The sequence below is a fragment of the Pholis gunnellus genome (genome assembly GCF_910591455.1).
Source record: "Pholis gunnellus genome assembly, chromosome: 12".
Taxonomy (NCBI): domain Eukaryota; kingdom Metazoa; phylum Chordata; class Actinopteri; order Perciformes; family Pholidae; genus Pholis; species Pholis gunnellus.
Genome location: NC_136539.1, coordinates 16,447,806 through 16,470,786, shown reverse-complemented (window position 1 = coordinate 16,470,786; position 22,981 = coordinate 16,447,806). Strand labels below are relative to the sequence as shown.

General features: G+C 41.0%; 1 protein-coding gene across 1 annotated transcript in view; it reads right to left on the bottom strand.

Moving 5' to 3' along the window:
* edar (ectodysplasin A receptor) overlaps positions 1 to 20,970 on the bottom strand; it is a 31,746-nt gene extending 10,776 nt beyond the window's left edge. Inside the window, exons 1-5 of the mRNA XM_079169573.1 lie at positions 20,817 to 20,970; positions 9,774 to 9,839; positions 6,443 to 6,562; positions 3,873 to 4,054; positions 1,442 to 1,527 (exon numbers count right to left, since the gene is read on the bottom strand). Of these exons, the coding sequence (XP_079025699.1) occupies positions 1,442 to 1,527; positions 3,873 to 4,054; positions 6,443 to 6,562; positions 9,774 to 9,824 (439 nt within the window). The 5' untranslated portion in view covers positions 9,825 to 9,839; positions 20,817 to 20,970. The remainder of the gene's footprint in view (positions 1 to 1,441; positions 1,528 to 3,872; positions 4,055 to 6,442; positions 6,563 to 9,773; positions 9,840 to 20,816) is intronic.
* Between the last annotated feature and the right edge of the window lie 2,011 nt (positions 20,971 to 22,981).

The following is a 22,981-nucleotide window of genomic DNA, read 5'->3' as shown; positions in this document are numbered from 1 at the left end:
AAACCCACGGTGAGAATATCCACCTCCAACTCTGCAATAAATACTCATCTTGACAAGTATCGAAAAAAATGTCTTGAAAGTCTATTAATCTTACCGCCACTGAAAGAATATTTTCAGTTTGACGATGATGTCATTTTGAGACAGATCTCCTAATTAAATGTTCTTGATAAAACGTACATTTGTTTTGTCCATGAAGACTGTTATCTGTATCTGATTTTGTTCTAATGGATTGACGTCTAATCTCCTTCTCATTTTCATGGTGGTGTTAACTATACCTAAGGCTTTTTGTATCATTATAAAGGACACCAGAGGACATTTAATTACATTTAACATTTATCTTTCTCTATTTTCCAGAGTGTCCTAAAAAGATTTAAAGTAAGTTTCAAACTAACTGACTTCATAACATAGATGTAACGGTAGTGCAAACGCCTGGGAAGAAGACGGCAGGACGATAAGAGAGATAAATTAAAGTAAACCGATGACCTTAAAGTTATTAATGCAATTTAAAATGGAAAGATAATGCATTGGGGCTATTTGTAATCAACATTAGCGATAACCTCAAAGGAGACACTGTGGTGATTGACAATGTATTCAGATTTAGCATGAGGAAATAAAATACTGTATAATAAACTATAATGCTGAACTGAATTTCAATAATGTAATCTGACCCTTTTTGCTTTCTGCAGCTTCACGGGAAACAGAATCACACTGCATCATCTGATTGCAATATTCCTCTATATGTCACCACCACAGTCAACTATACAATCTGCAAAATATCAGAAACTTATTTTTCGCTTGACTGCCACTCGACAACATTCACGCTTTTTTTTTTTTTGCAACTGTGAGGAAACTTTTATGGACTGCGGAGGCTGATAGTGAATGCGAGACATTCTAAACTTCTAGTAAACATTATCGTCCAGAGATGTGTGCATGCGCACGCACATAGATGCATGTGTCAGGTATGCAGGGTAATCAGTGAGGCAGTGAGGTTAATGGATAAGCTGCCAAACCTCCTTCTGGAGCCAGAAAATAGGGATGCAAAAAGGGGAAGGAGGGGTTGTTCGACTCCTTTGTGTCCATCGGCGAGGCCTGCTGACTGAGGAGGACAGAGACCAGAGGCTCCGGGAGAACTAACTACAACTTCTGACCTCCGATTGTATCCCTCAAACTAACTCCAGGCTTTCAACATCTGCTTTTGCACAGCATGCCCCCTTTTTATTTCCTTTAATTTAGACAGAAAACTTTCATGTGCGGTAGCTTTGAATCCAACGGAAACCAGGTCCGTGTTTGGACAGAGAAAGCTGTCGAGATAAAATGTTGAAAAAGAAAAAAGGGGGAATTCATAGTTGAAAAGAGAATAAAAGGTCGTTGGGACGAAAGGCTGGCAAGTGAGCGGAAGGAAGGGGAGGCAGAAATTAAACTGTGAAGAGGTTGGTCTTACATTCTTTGGTGTTGCGTGGTGCGTTCTGGCAGGAATGGCAAACCATCCCGTAGAGGTTCCTGGGTCTGTTTTCCAGCATGTAATACCTGGGAGAACACAAAGTACATGAGTATAAACCAGCAACTTGTCAGACTATGTAATTAGGCTACACTAGACCTGGTTAAACTTACTGGAGAAAAATAGCTGAAGGAACATTTTAAAATTCTTCAAGCACTATTTTCAAGCACAGCAGGTATGTATACAATGCGTGGCCTCCTTGTAGACATTTTGTACCTACACGCTGCATAAGTGCGGGGAAGCAGCGGAGGTTAAAAGTTTGCCTCGGTGAAGAAATGTACATAATTGATGCCCTGAAGGCACTGAAGATGGCTTGGTACATAATATCGCCCTGAATCATGAAGAGTCTATTAGAGGAAAGAAGAGAGGGAGTCGAGTCTGTGACTGACTGGTGGTGGTATTAAATCATTTAGGCTTGAGAACACGAGCAGTATTTACATAATGTGTGCGGCATGCAGGTAATTATCCGATGCCTTCGTATATCTGGATGTGGTCAGAGAAACCGGTTCAATCTTGTGCTCTTGGTCACTTCAGCGTCACAAGAACATGAGAATGAATTAGTTGATTTGTTTGCGATTGATTTAGGATTTCTACCATAAGACATTAGTCACTGTTTCAACCACAACTACAAATGTTAAAAAGATTTTCATGAAGATGAGCGAACATCATCAGGTTAATATATGATGAGTATATTATTTGTAAATGATACACAGATAATTAACTCAGCCTGTACTCTGTAATTATTACTCTAAATGGTTTTTCATGTAATGAAATCATATGCAAAAGGTCTGCTTAATGTTTGTAGATGTTTTCATACCTTAGTTGTATTAAACCCTTACAAAAGACTTAAACTGGAGGATGGATAGCAAACGTGCACAAGCTACAACGCAATGAATTACTAATACATTACCTCTCACATTGTATCAATTAGTTAGTAACATTTAAAACAAGAATTTAGTTCATATTTTGTTGTACATCCAGATAGAAAGCACACAAACTATTAATTAAACATTAACAAAAGATTTAAACTATGTTTCTTCATCTTCATGAGCCCTTAAAAATATTACATTTGCAATTTAATTAAGTCTATGTGAACTCACTGCTGAATGATGGCTCAAAAACATGAATTATTTTAAAGTGGTACTGAAGTTTCTTCCAAGGAAACCAGAAGATAGACATGTCTGTCACAACAGACTCATTCTCCTCAAGGTCTTTTTCTCTGCTGAGATACAGACTTTAAGTGAACTTTATTGCTACCGTTCAGGCATGTTCTGTTCTGCATTGACTACAACAGCCATACAAGCAGTACGGCGCATACAGTACAGATGCAGACTTAGACGTGACCAAACTCAGTGTTCCTGAGCAAAAACCAAAACTTCCTGTGAAAGGAGACTTAGAGCCAAGATAAGCAAAAAGGTAGCGGGACAACATCCAGAGTGGTGACAGGAGGAGGAGAATCATCAATCTCTCATATTTATGCCAATTCCTTCAAAATATCTACTGCCCACATTCAATCACAGATATCGGATGAAGTATGATTCAGAAAGATAATAAGAAATACAAATCAATCAGAAATAATACAAAGAATACAGTCAATATCGGAGAGGTGCAGCGGACCTCGCCCACGGCCAACCACCTAGCCAAACCCGCCGGACCAAACGCCACCGAACTTGCCGCAGGCCAGAGAAGAAGGAGAGCCGCGATGGAAGCTAAGCTAATTCAGCTACGACCTGAGGCTACTCCACTACCCAGCCTACTCCTGGCAGTCTGATGTTTAGTCGCAGAAAAGTTTTATGGATGAAATAAGACTTCTGAATATCCCAGTGGCGGGAGGTCGGTGACTTTTGAGCACACATCTTTGCAGAGACCATGGCTTCATCATGGTATCCCGGAAAAAGCAGCACTTAATGGGCGAACCGCAGAACAGAGCACAGGACTCCGGCGGGACAAGAGGAGGCGGACTAATGCTAATAACAGCATGATGCTTGGTGCTCAAACATATTGAAATGCTGATGGACAATGTTTTCCTGATGTTGGGTTTTTAATGTTAAGTGTTCAAAGAAATGCATCAGTGCAACAAGACAAGGCATGGAAGAATAAAAAGGCTATTGGCAAGTAAACGTAGATGTACAAGTTCAAAATGGCTTTGTTTTATGAGGAAGGAAATGCATTCACCGCCATTTTCTGAAACAGAAACGTGGTTTGGGCACCTTTAAGCAAGGCAGTGAACATGCATTCTGCTTCACTGGCACCTCTTTTTCAATTGTGTAGTAAGTGCCTGCTGTCTGTTTGTTTTTAAGTTGTAGGCTATAATGCAACTTAAATTCAAATGGGTTGTGAATCTTTTACAGTTTGTGTGTTTGTGTTGTTTTACCCTAGTAAACAGGGCCCACATTCTGCGTCGCTGTCCGGAGTTCCCGCTACGCGAACAGTGGCTTTGTAGAGCGCGTCGCAGTCTTTGTGCCGTCTGCAGATCTCATACTTCCCTTTGGAATATTTCCCATGTGGACACGACACACAGGCAAAGTCCTCATCCTTCACACCGTAGCCACAGCTCTGCAAAACAAACACACATTCAAACATTAGGTTCATATTTCTCTCCAATAGTTCATTAGATATAATGTAAATTTAAATGAACTCAACAGCCTTCAGATCAATAAGATATACACACACACACATCTGTTTCTATCCTTGACATTGCTGTTTTGAGATGACAAAAGAGAGAATTGATTGGTCACAGAGGCAACATTATGTGTGTGTTTGTATGTGTGTGTGTGTGTGTACAGCTTCCCATGCCTTGTAGTGTTTAAGATAACCAACCCATCATTCTGTCATCATCGATCTCCTCCCATCTCCGCAAGTTAATTTCTCACATTGGGAGGCCGAACAACAGGCCACACACACACACACACACACACACACACAAACACACATACGAAAACATACTCTGTGTTTTGCTCCCTCTCTTTCATCTTTCGTTTCCCTCTTACTTTCATCCGTCTATTCAAACAAGCCTATGCCTCTTAGCTTTGGGCTACAGCAGACTGGCTCTCAGAGAAATCTAATATTCCTTCCCTTCTGTTTGACGTCCGTAGGTCTCAGCGTGGCTGTTTGATATTAAACTTTGCGGAGCTATCGGCAGGATCTAGTCGCTTTTGGTTAAAACTCGCTTTGGATCTTTTTTTTACACAGGTTCCATGGTTCAGCTTCTGTTTGTTCTCTAAAAGCTGCTCTGGTTGAAAGGTTCTTTCCTTTCAAAGCTAGAATAAAGGAGGTAAAAAAAAAAAACTAGAATGGTCAACAATCAGGGAATATTTTGGCTTTTTTTGCCTTTATTTTGAAAGTTGACAGGGATGGTAAAGAAGGGAAATGGGGGTGATGAAATGCAACAAAGGTCCCAGGCAAATTTGAGCCGCTGCATGATACAAATTTTAAACCCACCAGGAAGATTTCACACATTATGCAAGCTGACTCGAAACTTCAATGCCAAATTCTGAGTCCTCACGTCGCCATGCCTTTCATCACTCACTAAAGTTTAAGGAAATATAAGTTTCTTTCCACTGTGTATGTTCATGTAAACTAAGATGAAAATGTAATCCAGCTACATCACACACAATCTGGATACAAGATGCCCTTTAAAAGCCTCCTTGGATGTCTTGTGTGACGTCTGTGTGTGTAAGTGTGTACTTTCTGAAGTCTCTGTTGTGAGGATGAACCCTGTGGTTATCTCATGATTAAAAGGGTGTCAAGAAACACACACACACACACACACACACACACACACACACACACAGATGCACATAAAGCTGAGGGGAACAAAATAACACATGAATTACAGACTGTGGCCCCCAGAGGATCAGACAGGCAGGAGAGAGTGCAAAGAGGACTCTCATCTCGCTGATTAAACTTCTGTCATTGCCATGAAGTTCACAGATGGCTGTCTCCGTAAGGATGAACTGTAATAACGTTGATGATCCCTTAATTTGTCATTCAGCAGCATCTTGAGGTAACATTTGTAATCCCTTCAATACTTTGATTTACGAACAAATAACTGCAAAACTAATTGTACTGTATGTGCTACATAGCTAATTGGGTTGGAATGCTAACACGCTGACCTAAGATAGTGACCATTGTAAACATTATAGGTGCTAAACATCAGCGTGTTTGCAGTGTCACGACGAATATGTTAGCATGCCGAGGTTAGCATTTAGCTGAGAGTTACATTGTGCCAGAGAGCTGCCAACATGGCTGCAAACTCTTAGTCTATTCGGCAAATATTCAACTTTACAAATGCAACTTTACATACGATATATATAAGAAAATCTGAGAATACTGCTGCACCCGAATAAATGACAGAGACTATAACTCATCTTGTTCACCCTCGAGTGCGGCCGTCTCTCTTAAGAAGGTGCGGCACCTCGGAGTGCCAACTGAAGCGTTAACCTGCTCTCTGTTTTCTTTGGCCGTCGGCAGACTGACTGACGGAGGCTGAAGCGCTATGTGACTACTGCAAGTCACTCACTGTGATGCATGCCTTCACATCGAAGTCAGCGAGAGCAATAAACCATGAGAAATTGTTCACTTAAATTTAGGCACTCTTCACTGTGCAGCTATGTGTGCGCTTCTGTGTGTGTGTGTGTGTGTGTGTGTGTGTGTGTATTGTGGGTGGTCTGAGCAAAAATGACGCAACCGTTCACAAAGTCAGCGTTCACGCTATTTATCAATTTTGTATGGTTGCAATTTGGAAATGGCAGCTTTATCCCACTCCCAATTTATTGCAATGACTAATTCTAATATGTACTGAAAAAAGTATAGGTGCATGAAAAAGACACTTAATTATAGAGACAAATGGTTTTCATGCATGTGAGTGTGTGTGTGTGTGTGTGTGTGTGTGTGTGTGTGTGTGTGTGTGTGTGTGTGTGTGTGTGTGTCTCTCTCTCTCACCATATGCGGCTCTTGTCCTGGTTGGCACTGAGGGCAGGCCTGGCAACTGTTACTGGTCTGATTGAAGAATTCGTACTCTCCACAGCTGGAATACTCCGCACTAGCAAACATACAACACAACTGGAGGGACAGAGGGGAGGACAGACAGACCAGAGAGAAAGACAGACGGGAAAAGTGAGACTCTTGCATGACTTATGAATAACATTTTGCATGTATTAAAACCAACATGCTACTAGCTCCATGGAATAATGGAACTGAGGGTTGTAAGTGTCCATTTGTGAATTCATTATTGTAGATATTGATTTATTTTTGCATATGTTGTAATATTGAACTAAGTATTTATGTTGTCAAAACTATATCAAACATATGTACAGATAAATACATTCAAGACTTTTATTTGAATTTTGAAAAATGTGGTTTCTCAACAGAATCTTTTATTAACAAGGATTTTGAACTATTGTTTATTAGTTGTTGTATTTTAACCATTTCAATGACCTCTCAGCTGACTTTGATACATGGCATTTGATTAAGTCATTTGTCTTAAGGATGTCAAAAAAGACAAACACCAAACACAAGTTCTCAGTAATGCCTTAGATAATGCTAATCTTGTCTGACCAACAGATCAACAATTCATCATTAATCCTCTCAATAAAAAAAAATCTTCAAATAAACTGTAGAAAATGATTCACAGCGCAACAGCAGCAGAGATAAATGACTGCAGTAGATGATGGCTGATTTAAATAGGGAAACCAACTGGAAAAGAATCAACATCAACATTTTAATTGTCAAAAAGCAACCAACGCCAAATTTCAAGACTTCTTCATCTTCGTTTCTCAGATTAGTGGAGAACATTGTTGACTGTGTGTGAGTGTGAGAGAGTTTGCACAACACCAGTGTTTGCGTGTGTGTCTATGTACTGTACGGGTACATTGTGTGTGTGTGTGTGTCATTGTGTCATTGTGGTTCACTGTAATAAGTAGCAGCTGGTATTTATAGCTTTACCAGCACACGCTGTTCTTTTCCAAACAAACTAACTGACTTTAAAAAAATCATCTGCAGTCCAGAAAATGATCGCAAAGAAAATGTGTGCATGACTAACTCCCTCCGTCTTCTCTCCGTTGTTTCAATAACATCTCCCTCTTTTATCTCTTCCTCACAATGATCTCATGACAGCAGACGCAAGACCCTGTTTGAGTAAATATACAAATGCACGCTGCCTGTGTGTTTGTGTATCACAGGATGGAGCACAATCCTCTGTGGCCAAGTTATCTGTTTGTAATTTATACCAGATTCACAACAAACTGACCTTTACCTCACACACCTGATGTACAGTTAGTGCAAATTGGCACGCTGAAAGCAAAAGCAATTGTACGACATCATCTGCCAATCATCTTTATCAGTGTGTCGCACATTTATGGGTCAACTGTGGGTGTTTTTGCAAGCATTGTGTGCATTGTTCTTTCTCTGGCAATTTGTGCAACTACGCACGGAGCAGCACTGTGTTTGGCTCTGAAGAAACGGCAGTAATGATCTTCTTCTCCACATCGTTCCACAGCTGGAAGAAAGACAACTTCCCACAATATTCTCCGCAGGGCAACAAGCTATTCCACAATGCTTTGGGAGGATATTTAGTCAGGTCTTTCAAACATTGGAGCGTTCATCTCTGCACATTCATCACAGAGGATCCAGTGGGTCCTTATTGTTCTCACACAACTACAATTTGGCAGGAATGCAGTTGAATTGTAAACTACACGGAGTGTTTACCAAAACCAGTGAATGAGGAAGTATTCAGATCCTTTATATAAGTAAAAGTACTAACACCACACTTTGAAAATACTCCATTATAAGTAAAACTACTGTACTGCACATGTTACTTCTGTAAAAGTATGTGAAGTATTATTTGAAAGGGTTAGGGTTAGGTAAAAATGTCCTAAAAGTATCAAAAGTAAAATAACTCAATACAGAAAAGGCCTCTCTGAGTGTTATGCTATCATATAATTAGACTGTTATTACTCGTGTATTAATCTGTCAGCAGACTTTTACTGAAGTTGGTTGAGGTGGATTGGCTGCCACCAAAGAGTATGTTTAATATAGATTAATTAATCTGCTGATATTTTCTTGATTGATTCATCAGTTGTGTGGTTTGTCAAACATAAGAAAATAGAGAGAAATGTCGTGTTCAAAGTGCCGTTAGTTATCAAAAGCAGCTCATTAATTTATTGATATTTGACTGTTAGTTAATCAGCTCAGCCCAAATTGTACATACCGTTGGTGGTTAGATATTTGTCGGTAGATATTTTATGCATCATATTTTAAAAGTCCTCTTTTGTTTTGTATGTTAAGTCTTAGTTTGTAAAGTAACTACTGACTGTAGATAAATGTAGTGCAGAAAAAAAGGACATTATTTCCCTCTAAAAGCTAATGGAGTAGAAATAGTCTCCACCACTGACTGAAGCACGTCGTCCTTTGACACGTCGATAACTCGAGCGCGTCGTCTCTGTGTGTGTCTGCTATTGTGCAACATGACACCGCCAGCCCACTTCTCTCCGTCAGTCATATTCTCATTGTTCTACATATTCCTCAAAGGTGTAGTCTCTATATATAGCAAGTGATTTTAAAATGTGTCGTAATACATTTCCGATGCCACTATTCAGTGGTGTAGTAAATTGACACCGTCCTAAATGTCTCCTCCTTGTTGACTAAGTGCTCCAGTGTCAGCCTGCATGTACTCACAGTGACTGACGAGACTAGAACAGAGAACAGGAGAGAGGGAGGGTGAGGTGGAGGAGCCTGTCGGGAACTCTGCCAGTGGGTTTCAACATCTAAACAGGCAGAGAATCTCAAGATTCTCCAGTCAGATTATAAAGATATCTGCTCTCTGAAGAACTCTCAGTTTGACTAATTGGTACAAGTGCTGCAATGTTGTGCAAGCAGCTGGCACATAACAATGAGTGTCTGCATGACACAGTGCCAAGTGTGGAGTAGATTGTGGCTGCGGTCCATACCGATGGACTAATACGAGTTTCTGAGGACACCAGAAATACGATGATGGCTTCGGCGTTATGCTGCTGCCTGACAGTCTTTGAAAGAGGGCAAGGAGAAGAAAAAGGATGTGAAGCAGAGGCATAACAGATAAGACAGGAAGAGGCGGGTGAAAGCTGAGAAAAGGAGGAGGAAAGAGGGAGGACCACGGAGGGGAAAGTGATGAATTGATGAAAATAAAGTTAAAGGTAATGTGAAATTGGTTTGTGTGAAGAAAGGAAGCACGGGTAAATGAATTAAATAGAATTAAAGGCGGAGGATTAGGGAAAATTAAGATGAAACAACTTACCAACAATGAGGACAGAAAGATGGACTTCTTCTGACCTCTCCTCTCTGACATGTTTGCTTCTTCTTCCTGGAGACCAGAGAAAAGACAAAGAGAAATGATTGTAAATCAAACATTTTCTGCAATCAGAACTTGTACTCCACGTACAAAACAACAAAGTCGGAAATCGAAGCGGTCCTGCCAACAGTAGTGTTGTGTGTGTGTGTGTGTGGCCCAGATGAGTTCACTGTCCCGTTACCATCACGTCATCGCCCATAAACATGTAATAGCAACAACAGCCCGTGGCATTCCTCTGGCTCATAACTGCCAGCACACATCAACGTTGGCTAACCTCTGCTTCAATGAGGGATTGTGATATCACTTAATAATTATCTGCCTGTGTCTTTGCTACGTCTCTCTCGGCTAAAGTTTTTGGCAAAACCCTGAACGTAATGGAAACACCAGTAAAAACAGCTTTCAAGTCTGGTTTCACACCAGCTAGCAACTCCATTGCAGTTCCACCAAAATGAGGTGAAAGTAAAAAAACAAAACATTGAGTAAATAGCTGAGACTCTGTTTTAAATCCTCCACACACACACACAGTGGCTGTAACTTTGAAGTGGGCGTTGGGCAAACAGTCATTATGCGATTGTGTTTGTTTTCGTACGTATGAAATGATGGCTGGTGTTTGGATGTGCTTTTCATACTAGCAACACTTCACAAAGTCTGTGTGTGTTTCTCTCAGTGAGGCGTAAATTCAAATGTGGTATATTTGTGTTTGTGTGAGTCCATGCGCCTGTGTGTGGTGATGTGGGATTGCTTGTTTGTTCTTTTGTCCATCTGCAAGATCGTGCCTGCGATTTGATTTACTCTGTGTTTGTCCTGCCTTGGCCTCCACTGAGAGCGGAGCGTCTGTGTGTCGCTGTGTGTGTGTGTGTGTGTGTGTGTGCGTGACGTGCGAGTATGTAAATGATGTCGTCACTGTAATTGAAAGGATATGTATACTGGCTGGGGTCGTCTGTAAAGAATCACCTCTCAAGCAGCGGTTGAATGCAAACGATGAGCCTGGAATCACTCAGAATGGCTCAGAATAATTTGTAAACAAATTAAATTTTTTTTATCAGAAAACATAAGAGTGCTCTGGTGTAAAATGGAACAAACTGACTAATTTACAGCATTTAATAGAAAGATACAGCAACTCAATGCAGCAGCAACTTGCATGCTTGATTGTTATTTCTTACTGCACATGCACATTTTCCCAAGAATTCCACTAGGTTATCTTTTTGCGTGTGTGTGTGTGAGTGTGTGCATGTGTGTGTGTGTGTGTGTGTGTGTGTGTGTGTGTGTGTGTGTGTGACTGTGTGTGTGTGTGTGTGTGTGGTCTCTGACAGAAAAGAGCATTCTGAGTGAACGCTGCTTCTATCAGCTTCCTGCAACACTGTGGAGCTGCTGGGTGTTAAATTACTCCAATTATTATTCGCTTCTTTCCTTTCTTTTCCTTTTTTTTTGTTCTTTTGTAATTTGCTTCTAATCTACAAGTAATTACAAGGTTACATTCACTATTCTAAACTTACAAACTCCACCATATAAGTGTCAATAAGGCCTTGAGGGACTCTAATGCACACTCCTTTGATCAACTCAGCGAGTTGATAAGATACATTCTCTGGCCATTAAGATGAAATATGAGTGATGTAATGATTAATACCAGACATGGTAATGAGAAGCGGATACTTTCAAAGGTAATTTATAACAAACCCATATTTCAAACACAATCAAGCTAAAGCATGTACTCACTCACACAAACACACACTCACACATTCACACAAACGCACCTTTAATTACTGTTATTAAGTACATTTCTCATGGAGTCTCTTTTCAGTGTTAATTATATGAAGGAAGGAAAGATGCATGTACAAATGTGTATATAGATACTTTTCTTGGCTCTAAGGCTTCTGTCTGATTTCCTGGCTTTATAGTGGACCCTGCGACCCCCTAAACCCTGCTGACAACACACCTGCATCACATCTGCTCACACAGGCCTGAATGAAACACGTTGTGCTCAAACTGAAACAAGAAGACAATCTTAAAGTCTGATTACTTTTAACTCACATGGGACCAAAGTGCCACACTAAGCGCATTATGTATTTAGACATTTCGATGATTTTGAACTTTATCTACATTTTGAATCTACGTTAAAATAGAATAATACGTATGCCAGGGGAACAGCGTGAGTAATAATCTATTGTTTATCTTTCGTAGTGTGAGTAGTGTGACAGCACAGCAACAAGTATGGCTGTGGGAGGTCTGAGTGGCAGATTGGTGTTCCGGTATTTGACCTCTTTATAACAACAGACTATTCTGTTAACCATGAAGGCATTCACTCCCTAAACATCACCGTGTAGTTTGAGTTGCTTGAATACAACCATAAGGGGCGGCAGACCAAAACACTAATCCACTGTAGTTTTGTCATAAAAAACATGTTACTGTTTTGATTGATGTTCCCTAAAGTCAGATCAGCTCAAAATCCACATTAAGAGAGCGAGAGAGAGAGAGCGAGAGAGAGAGAGACAGAGAGAGAGAGAGAGAGAGAGAGAGACAGAGACAGGCCGCCATTATCTGAGGTCGAAATCAGTCTGTCTGGCTCTAAACCTCTGATTTCTCTCTTCCTTTTCACAGACTTGAGTGAAAAAACTTTTGATCTTCGACGACGGCTAATTCCCCGACCCCGAGGGTTTGATCTTGCTTAATTACAGCTTCGACATACACACACACAAGCAAAACACACCACACACATTAACACATAGATATGGTGTATAAATACGCACAGAGCTGGCTTCTGAGGGGAAAATAGGCTTAATTGCACAAGTCCTTGTGGGAAGACCACAACCGGTGCTTGTGTGTGTGTGTGTGTGTGTGTGTGTGTGTGTGTCTGGGTGTGCATTGGGTTGTGTGTTGCTGCCGAAGAGATAAAAGAGTAGACAGCACTTCTTTTTTTTCTTTTTTTAAATCAGGAAATGAAGAACTGCCAAATGGCTGTGGACCCCCTCAAGGCTACTCATTATGGGGTTAAAGTGATGTGCTCACACACACACACACACACCGCTGTGTTTGAAGACTCTCGGTGTCTTCTGACACTCTGTTCCACCTCTTTTCACCCTCTCTCTGTCTCTCTAACCCTCGCGCTCTCTGTCGGGGCAGGTCGGAGATGAAAGTCAGCCCAAGTCATTTTGCCCCCCCCCGAGGGTATTAATCTTCTAACAACCACATAATCTCCGATAAATAACCCTTCTGTCTTTAGCGGCGTCATTACCAGGTGGAGTATATACGCAGTTCACTGTGGCACCCGTAGAACACAGCGGTTGTACTGGGCAGCTCCCAGTATGAGCGTGTGAAAGCACTGAGGAAAAGCAGTTCAGCCTTTTTTCTGGATAAATACTTTGTGAAGGCTTTATTTCTGCAGCAACCTCCCCCCCCCCCCCCCCCCTTCTCCCTTCATTCGCCCTGTCTTCATCACTGTTTTTCATTTGGTTGCATTTGATTGCTCTTTTCTTGTCAGTAGAGGAGACCAAATTATACATAACTATGGGAAGACGATTTACTCTGCTTCATTAAAAGACTGCACAATAACAAACCCATTGACCTTTAAATCCATACAATGCGATGTAATGAGACTGAAAAGAAGCCCTCTTTCATCAAAGTTCCCCAGCCTACAGTGACAAGCATAATGCCTTAATATCGAAAACTTCAAAGCAGAATGAAGTGTGTATCGATATGGACTGCAGCTAAATATGACAGCCAAATGTGATCGACTAAGCTAAAAGTCATTATGGGGATGTTTAGACCCTGTAGGTGAAAGGAGGGGTCGCCTTATGGAAATTCCCATAGATCAGCTCGTACAGGCACATTAAGTAGACAGTTAATGTTAAGTCTCTGCACTCTACCACCCATACCTGACAGTCAGTCTCTCGTTATTCATCCTTGTGCTTGTTTTCTTTGTGGTAATGCTTCAGACCTCACTGTGTGAGCACACTGTGTGTTCATTTCGATAAATAGAGCATCAGATTGGTTGAAGAAGGAAGATATTAGGTGATTAGCTGTTTCTTGTGGGGAAAATAGGCTATTCCTTATTGGTCTTGAAAATAATAGTCGCATGCTTTGTTCTTTTATAAGGAGTATGTTTTTACTGCATGATTAGTCTGTGGTAGTTCAGTCTTTCCTCCCAGAGTGGAATGCTTGATTCACTACGCATCATTTGGAAAATTCACAATATTTCCAAAATCCCCCTCCGCTCCATGTGGAGTCCAGGACCAAATAATTGCATCCGCGTATACAGAAACATGCAACAAGTTCAATGGGCCAAGTTACAGTTCCCCAGCTGGTTTCAAGATTAAAAACACTACATATTATCTAACAATGTGTCATTTATTGTTATGAACGTGAACAAATGCTTGGGAAAAATCAAATTCTTTTTACAATTGGGCAATATGGAGAAAATCCAATACCACCATGTTTTTGACCAAATACCTCGACATCGATACTGGGACGATATTGTAGGATTTTGGACTCAAATGTAATCGTAACACACGAGGACCTCAAACTGGAGCTACACTAAACCAGTTCAGTGCACTAAATGGGATAAACCAGTGGCAACTTTAGCACTTTTGTTGTTGTTGCTTAGTTTTACTGGATCATTAAATGGATACCAAACAGTTAACGACTGTTTCAAATTGCTCTTTCTGTCTCTTTTTCCTCGTCTCATTGATTTAATTCCATTCATTCATTTCATTGAGACACACAGAGCCAAATGACTCTCTTTTTAAGATTACCCATGGATTGTGTGGGAAACGACGTTTCACCGTCAGTGTTTACCCTTGTAACATCTATTTATTACGCCGGTTGATAATGACTTCCTGCCTGATTAAGTAATAGGGCCAATCAGAGAAGAGGGAACTCGGCCAGGAAGCAAACCAATGAACAGATGAATGATGAGGTTATATATATAGAGGAGGGTTTGTGGGCTCTTCCACGGCACTTAATTTCTGATGACAATTAAATCAGCAGCATGTGGATTCAGCGGTCTCTGTCATCCTGGTTTGGATATTTCTAAAAGGAAAATCTGTTTTCCATTGAAATCTTTCTCTTTCTTCTCGAACTTATTTTTTTCGTTCAAGCAACCTCCTCTCCTCGTCTTTTTATCGGGAACATTTTAAATGATGATTGAATAATGATTACACGTTACTGGACTGTTAATGCTGACATTGTTTGACTGAAGCTACTGCAGCTGATGCTTTTTGCCAATATGTGACTGCTTTGGCCATTTCGTCAGTTTCTGTGTCTCACTCTAAATAAAATATAATTTTGGCCCCATACAACAGCTACTGCTCTAACCCTACCATAAACACACTCTCATATATATATATATATATATATATATATATATATATAGATATAATCCCTCTGCTACCAGGCCATAAACAAGTTCCAAAGTTAATCAATGCGCTGCTTTATCCCTACCCTATCCCTAGCAATTCATTTTGCAGACCAGGGCTCAACTTGACAAATCCAAGCAAGATCTCAAACATATGTCACTACTCTCTTCGTGACCGCCAGCCCGTTTGTGTGTCCGCGCGCACAACACCTCAAAATCCTGCTGTTTTCCAGCCAACCAAGCAGCGACTATATTCAACGATTACAGAATGTAGATCATGTTCTGTAAACTTCAGCATTGTGTATTTTTAACAACTTTCCCGCTTCATGTACATGTCAGTACGAAGTGTACAACCTCATGCTTTATCCGTAGCAAATATATATTTAGCTAGCGATCCGAAGACAGAGGCGTTAACTAGCAAGAAATGCCACAATGTTAATTAAATAAATGCTGGAATATTATGATTATTATGGCTAAGATTAATGATCTGAATTTGCACAAGTAATAACGCTTCAAACCAGTGGGTTTGTAGATAAAACATGAATCAGAAAACCATTAACGATGTGGATTTCTCTTCTATCAAGTCTGTCACTTGCAACTCCACCAGCTCTGGTAAACAAGTCACTCAAACAACATTCCTTATATATTTTAATCTTTACACCGGGTGGTTGTGCCTCTGATTCTATCTACTTACTTTGATTTGTTTCTTGTCAGATTTTCCACTCAAGTAGCACCGAGATGAAGGCTACAGAAACACCGACCACAAAGTGAACCCATTTGCGAATTATCAGGATATTATAATCAGAGAAACTCTTCTTACAATAGTCTATAATCTTCAGAAAAAGAAATGAGACAATTTTATTCAGGATAATACCATGTCATTAACTGTACAGCGACCATAATCATCTACCTGTGCTTTAAATAATCGGCCCGATGAACGTCAAAACACACCTCAGTTCACTGAATGTTGTGTGTTCAAGAATTTGGCCAATCCACCTTTAAGTAATCATAAATGCCCCCACTGTCTTTCTTTTCAGAAGTGAATGATGAAGGAGGAATGTGCTGCTGGCATTTTGTCTCATTCTATGACTCGGAGGCAGCTGGAGAGTAAATAGAGGGGTGGCGGCAGCGCTGTCAGTCAAATTAGACCGACCGCTTTCACCTTTCGGCTGAATCAGACCGTGAGTGTGTCTCACAACGCCTTAACAGAACTCCCTGGTTGAAAAAGTAAGCTCTAAAAACAAAAGAGACGGCTCTATAGTTACAATGTACAGTAATCATTATTATCAGGCTCACACACACACTGCACTGCTGACATGTGAGTTAATGTTGGTTCCCATTCTCCCTGCATGTCTTTATCAGTGCTGCTGAAGGAAACCAAAGGAGAAAGTAGCCATCAAGGCTCAGATATCAGGAACTAAATGAGGCAGAAATAGATAAAGTTTAATTTGCAACATAATGACCGTCTAAGTTTGATGTGAAAATAAACCAATGATTAAAGTGATTTCCAACTTTGGAGACAGGCGCCAACAGCTGGCCGTCGTATGCTGACTAAACATCCGTTTGCTCGGACCCCGTCCAACCGCAGCGTCGTGGTTCATCCGAAACTTCCACAGTTTCCTGCTCTGGGCCACACAAAGGGTTTTGATGGCTCAAATGACACCTGAAGTATAGCTTCATGTAAATACTTGATTCCTCAAATAATGTGCAGATGTTTTTTAAGCAGCAGAAAATCACCCCACCTCCAGCAGACGGACATACATGGCCAGTTTCTATACGTGTGCATCTGTGTGTGATGCTTCTTCATCTGTCTTCATCTTTTGATTGCTTTAATTACAGACTTACTGTCAGCTTCCCACTCCGTGCGCAGGAAAAACAAACTCTTGCGGCACATGAAAAGAAGTCGCACACATGTTCGCGTAATGCACACACACACACCTATCCCAGCTCCAGTCAGTCAGTATGGCTCTTTGATTCTCTGCCTGCCGGTGATCTGTCTTTCATCGTCTCCCCTCCCTGATCCCTTGTTCCCCTCTTTAGCTCTGCTGGGGCAGAACATCTCTCTGTCTCTGTTTATTCTGCAGTGGCTGTAGGTGGGAAGCCTAATCTGCAACCAGGAATCCGTTTGTATGTGTTATTGCTGTCAGAACAAGTAAAATCATAAGATCAAGTAAGAGTTTTATATATTAGGGGGAAGAGTGCACTTCGTAGGGTGTTTCCTCTGATAGGTGATTGCCTTGTTTCTGGACAATAGAGTACTTTAAAACACTTAGCACTTAACATCTTAGCTCTAATATGATGACCTCAGAGAATTTCTGATGAAACATTGGTTTTCAGTAGAAGAAATCCGTGTAGTATCCGCATTGTTGATTTCTGTTTATTTCAGTTGTCAACATTGAAATAATAAAGCGTATAGTTGTCTGTTTTCACCCTCTACGTAGAGTTCTTCAAACAAATCTGAAGGCTTTTGGAGTCTTTCTTGCAGACGGATAATGCTAGTAGTCTGAGCGGCAGCTTTGTCATGTTGGATGGAGGGATCTTTGAAGCACAAATCCTCATCAACCCACTGAAAAACTAAAGACTTAAGAGTTCAAGCTCTTACTTAGAGGGTTGAAAGTTGCAAGCCAACAGAACCATTCCCGCCTACTTCTGGTATTGTGTACTTTTAACCTGCCACCAGCAACAGAGTGGATCAGACCCTACAACCAATCTGCACAGGTGCCTCGGCCAACAACACAATCCCTCACCGGCTTCCCACCCGCCAATTCATTGTTTCACCAAACCAGAAACACCACAGTTTGGTGTTCAGCACACAACAATTTATTTTAGCTTCATCTTAAGGCACAAACTCTCATATGTATCATAAACTACGATTTTCAAGACCTCACCCGGCAATTCTGCTTTTCCACAATGTAAGACATGAAGTGCCAGCTCTCCCAGAATAAATTGATGAATAACTGAAGTAGGTTTCCCATACAGAGGACTCTTTAGTGGACACTAATTAGACCACAAACCTCAATTTGATTAAACTTGCTCTCTGGGGCCTGCAGAGATTTCAACTGTTGATTTAGCGCTGGTTTGTCTGCGCTGTGCATGGGGATATAATAATGGTGAGAGTGAAACCCATGATTATAGAAAAGTTGTTTTTTTTTTCTGCTGGGATTATTGCATGTAAACTAAAATATAATCAAATGCAGCTACCTCCTCATTTTGCTGGGGACCTCCTGGAGTCCCCGGAAGAGCCGCTGTCTCATTCTAAGTTACTTGTTTAGTTGTCTGTCCCGGTGCCTGCGAGTTATGCAGCAGTATTTGGTGCATATTGTCAGATGCCTTTTGTTTGCTCTTTCAAGAACAGCTTGCATCAGTCAGAACTGTACACACTATCAGTGTTGAGCGCATACAGAACCTCAGTACACGGACACAGAATATGCTGCAAATTATAGATCCAATTTATAGTCTGTATTTCATTAGTGAATTATATCTTTGTTCATTGTTCATTGTTTTGTCAGGGTAAAATCCTACTGATAGAGGTAAAACATCTTATTGTACACATTAACACCTCTTTTCCAGTGCTTTTAGTCATTTTAACATAGACTTAAAGTATGAATACAATGAAGTAAGGCACTTTCTTTTGTTTCATTAAACACTTTTTATGTTTTTCTATTAAAAAAAAGCACATTGTATGAACTACTCTTTTGTTTTACTGGTAGGCTACGACTTCAGTGAGTATTTCAGTGAAGTATTTTTGTGCCATAAAAAAAAAAAAACTTTAAAATAAATAGTATCCCTATAGGGATAAAATTGACACTGACATTTTAGTTTCTTTAGAATTATCCCCCACTGGATCGCCAGGTTGTTCCAATAAATCATTCGCTTCAATAATTATTACAATCTTATACATTACACAAGATGTAAATGATTCTTGCACATGGCCAATGGTTCTGGTAAGGCCTCCACCAAACAGTCCCACCATAAGGATTAACCTAATGAGCTAAAATAACTTCACTTCCATACGTAAACTTTCTGACGTGTTTCGCAGAATTTCATTTCAGATGTGTGAAGCAGTATGACACATTCAACCCCAGCAGGCCTCCTGACGCTCTATAAATTTCTCGGCGGGGGAATTGGATATGTTGAGTGGATTGGAATCAGCTGTGACATAAATCTCGACAATAACTTCCAATAACAAGACAAACACAAGAATCCCTTTCCCTTTTCGATGACATCACCCCAAAGTAAATAGGGTCATTGTGTGAGTTCTAGTACCGAGCAGCATTAAGCGACAGAGCGGCGAGTAAACCAACAAATTATCTATTCACTCCAGTCTACGACAGGATGATCATGACTACAGGCGCTGGCTTTGTTACTTTTTTCTACCTTCATCCCTTTAATCCTCAGAAAACCGTATTAACTTCTTTTGAAGATGAGTTACACTCCCTCCCCTGTTTCTGCTCTGTGTCTCCTTCGCCTTTCTACCTGTGAACATGAAAGATTTCAATGGCAGCGGAGACGCGCTGTGCTGGGGGCTGCAGGGGGAGAGAGAGAGAGAGAGAGAGAGAGAGAGAGACACACAGATAGAGAGATAGAAAGAGGAAAAGTGAGAGAAGGGGGGGGGGGGGGGTAGAGACAGATTGATTTCCACCTCCAGCAGCTACAGTTCAAAGCCAGCCAGCAGACTTCAGAGGCTCGGCAGGACCCGGCATGTCCCCAGCCGGGCCGAGCTGCCTGTCTGCGGGCAGGACTTCCCCCAGGGGCCCCGGGGGCCTGGGACAGTCAGGCGGCACCAAGAAAACAATTATGCAGACAGGGGAGAAAAGTGTGCAGGGTCACACACTCGCTCAAACACACAGCCAAAGATACAGTCTCTTAGACAAACTCCCCAACACATCATACAGGACTGAATGGGCTTATTGCATTAAAATGATTTTATCATCATGATAATATAATAACCCTAACGCCTTTGCCACTGCAAGTTCTTCTACTCTATTCACACGGATCAAAATCATCACAAGAGGATAAAGTCAGTGACATCTGCAGCATATGTGGGGTTCAAAAATCACAGCCTTGTCATGAAGCAATCCAGGCCTATACTGTGAAGCATGGTGATGTGAGAAACCATCTCGTTTGTCTCCCACCTTGGGCTACAGCCTTTGCACCAACACGCACAGAAGCTGTCACAAACTTCAGAATGTATGTGGGGATTTGCCTGTTGCAGACAGACTGTACTTAAAAATGCATGTCATGTAAATTACTTTTTTGGGGGGAATAATAATATTGGAAACATTTCTCCTGTCTCATGCACTTGACAACTCAAAGGCCTATATCAATCAGCCTGTCAAATAAATGAGATGTCATCTAAATAGCAGTGTTTGGCACTTTTTTTGACACAAAACAATATTTAGCAACTTTAGTAGATGTATTGTTGTTGTTTTTTACAAGCATGTGTGTTTCTGTCCTAAAGCCTACATATCCGATACAAAAAAAAAGAATATAATCTCCTACTTATTTTAGGTAAAACTATAATAAAGCTCACGGGTTTTTTGGGGCATAATAGCCTAAGTATTGCTCAGGAATTTCCCCGAAGTCTTGCAGAAATCCGTCCTTGCATTCCAGAGAGCGGAGCTGCTCAGACGTCTTACCTGGAGCTCAGAGAGGGGGGCACGCTGGTTTGGTTTCTCCGCGGCACTGCGGGTTCTGCTGGCGGGGCGATCAGTCCTGGTGATCGGCGATCAATCTCTGGCGCGGTGTCGGATAAGCATCGCCGAGGGGACTGGCTGTCTGCGAGTTTTTACTCCACTCAGTCCGAGTTGTGTCTCAGCCTCCACTTTGCTGCATGTCGGTGTGTCTGCAGGCTCCTCCTTGATGAGAGAGAAGAAAGAAAAAAAAAAAGCGAGAAGTTTTCTCCGCCCTGAATGAGAGACAGATTAACGTGTACAGTCCGCGGTCCCAGGTAGACTCTTGGCGGGGACAATTAACGTGCTGCAGGCTACGACTCAACTCCGCCATCTAGTGTTCACAGGCCTGTAGTGGCAGCACCGGGACTGGCTGAACTGAACTCCAATCTGATCATCATAAGGAAAACACCTACCAAGATTAACCCTAAATAACAATAGGCCTACTTTACTGTATACCTTAACAATGACGTATGAATATATATATATATATATATGCAAAACAATTAAGTGTCCATGCTTCGTGAGCTCACACAAGCTAATGCCAATATATAGTTTTACTTTGTATCTTGATTGTCCCATACTCTCTGAATATGTGTTTGTATACACTGTGAGCACTGCGTCTCATATTAGGGCTACAACTAACTGTTTTCATGATCGGTTAATTCCCCATTTGGTTTCTCAATAAATAGTTTTAAAATAGTGGAAGGATGTCCATGGCAGGTTTATAGGGCCCAAATTGATTTCTTACAAATGGCTCATTCCTTTGGTCAAACAGTTTGAAATCCAAATATATTCGTTTTGTTGTCATTTAAGACAAAGAAAAGCAGAAAAATGTCACATTTGACACATTAAAACCAGTTAATGTAGGCATATATGATGAATGTACTGTCTATAATGCATACTGACAAGTTATACTGCACTATTACAGATTTCATCATTACTTACAAAATACAACTAATATTGCCATTATGACTACCTTTATTTTACTACCACTCCAATTTCAGATTTGGTACAATTTGTTTTGGTACAGCGCTGTAAAGATGCTCAATATGCAACATATAGGCAGACAAATACATATTAATACTAACCACAATATCCATATGTGGGCTGAGAAAAGTTACTTATTACTATCACTATTAGAGTACTTTACATGAAGGCCAGCAACACACACACACAAGCACCTTGTTTGAGATGATGAAGTGTCTTTGAAACAGAAGCTATAAATTAGTTTGAGTGTGCGTGTGACTTTGTTTGTGTGATGTGGATGACTGGTGCCTGTTGTCTGAGTTGGACTAAAGCTTGGACTTTAGTTTTCCTCCTCCTCCTCCTCCTCCTCCTCTTCCTTCTTTCCGCCGCTGCTCCTTTTCACAGCCACAGGAAGAGTGAGATAAAAGAGGGGCTTTGAAAACACTGGGAGTCCTGTAATTACTCACTCTCCCTCTCCCTCTCTGTCTTCCCCCTCTGTCCCTATTTTTCTTTTTTCTCTGTATCTCCATCGTCTTTCTCCTTCTTGGTTACCCTCTCATCGTCCTTTTTCGCGTTCTCTGTCGCTCTTTCAGTCGCTCTCTCAGTCTCTCTCTCCTTCTCTCCTTCTCCCTCCTCTTCTCTCTCTCTTCTTTCTCCTCTCGCTCCGTCTCTCTGTCTCCCTCCTTCTTTGAGCGGCTCATTGATGTCGATCCAGGGGCTTCCTGACTGAAAAGGAGGATGAGAGGAGAAGAGATTAGATGAGAAGAGAGGATAAAGAGAGGATGAGGACAGGATAACAAGAAGACTGATGAGTTCTGCTGAGAGAATGATGGCTGCTCTGTCACCGACCGGACAAAAACACATATTAAGCCAAACCTGTATTTACTGTGATGGATGTTGTAACACAAAAACACATGCAAGTGAATCTGCATAAGGTGAAATGGGGTATAAAAAGATAGGATATGTTGAGATAATGGGACACATGATATATGAGACACTACAGTGAGGCAGACTGAGATACATGAGGCATAATGTGACAAAGAAGATCAAACAAGATCAGATATGATGAGATAAGGGATTATTTGATAAAGCTACATTAATATAGAATAGTATAGGATTACATATCCTTGACACACTGCGTGATCCCTGCGGGGAAATGTGGT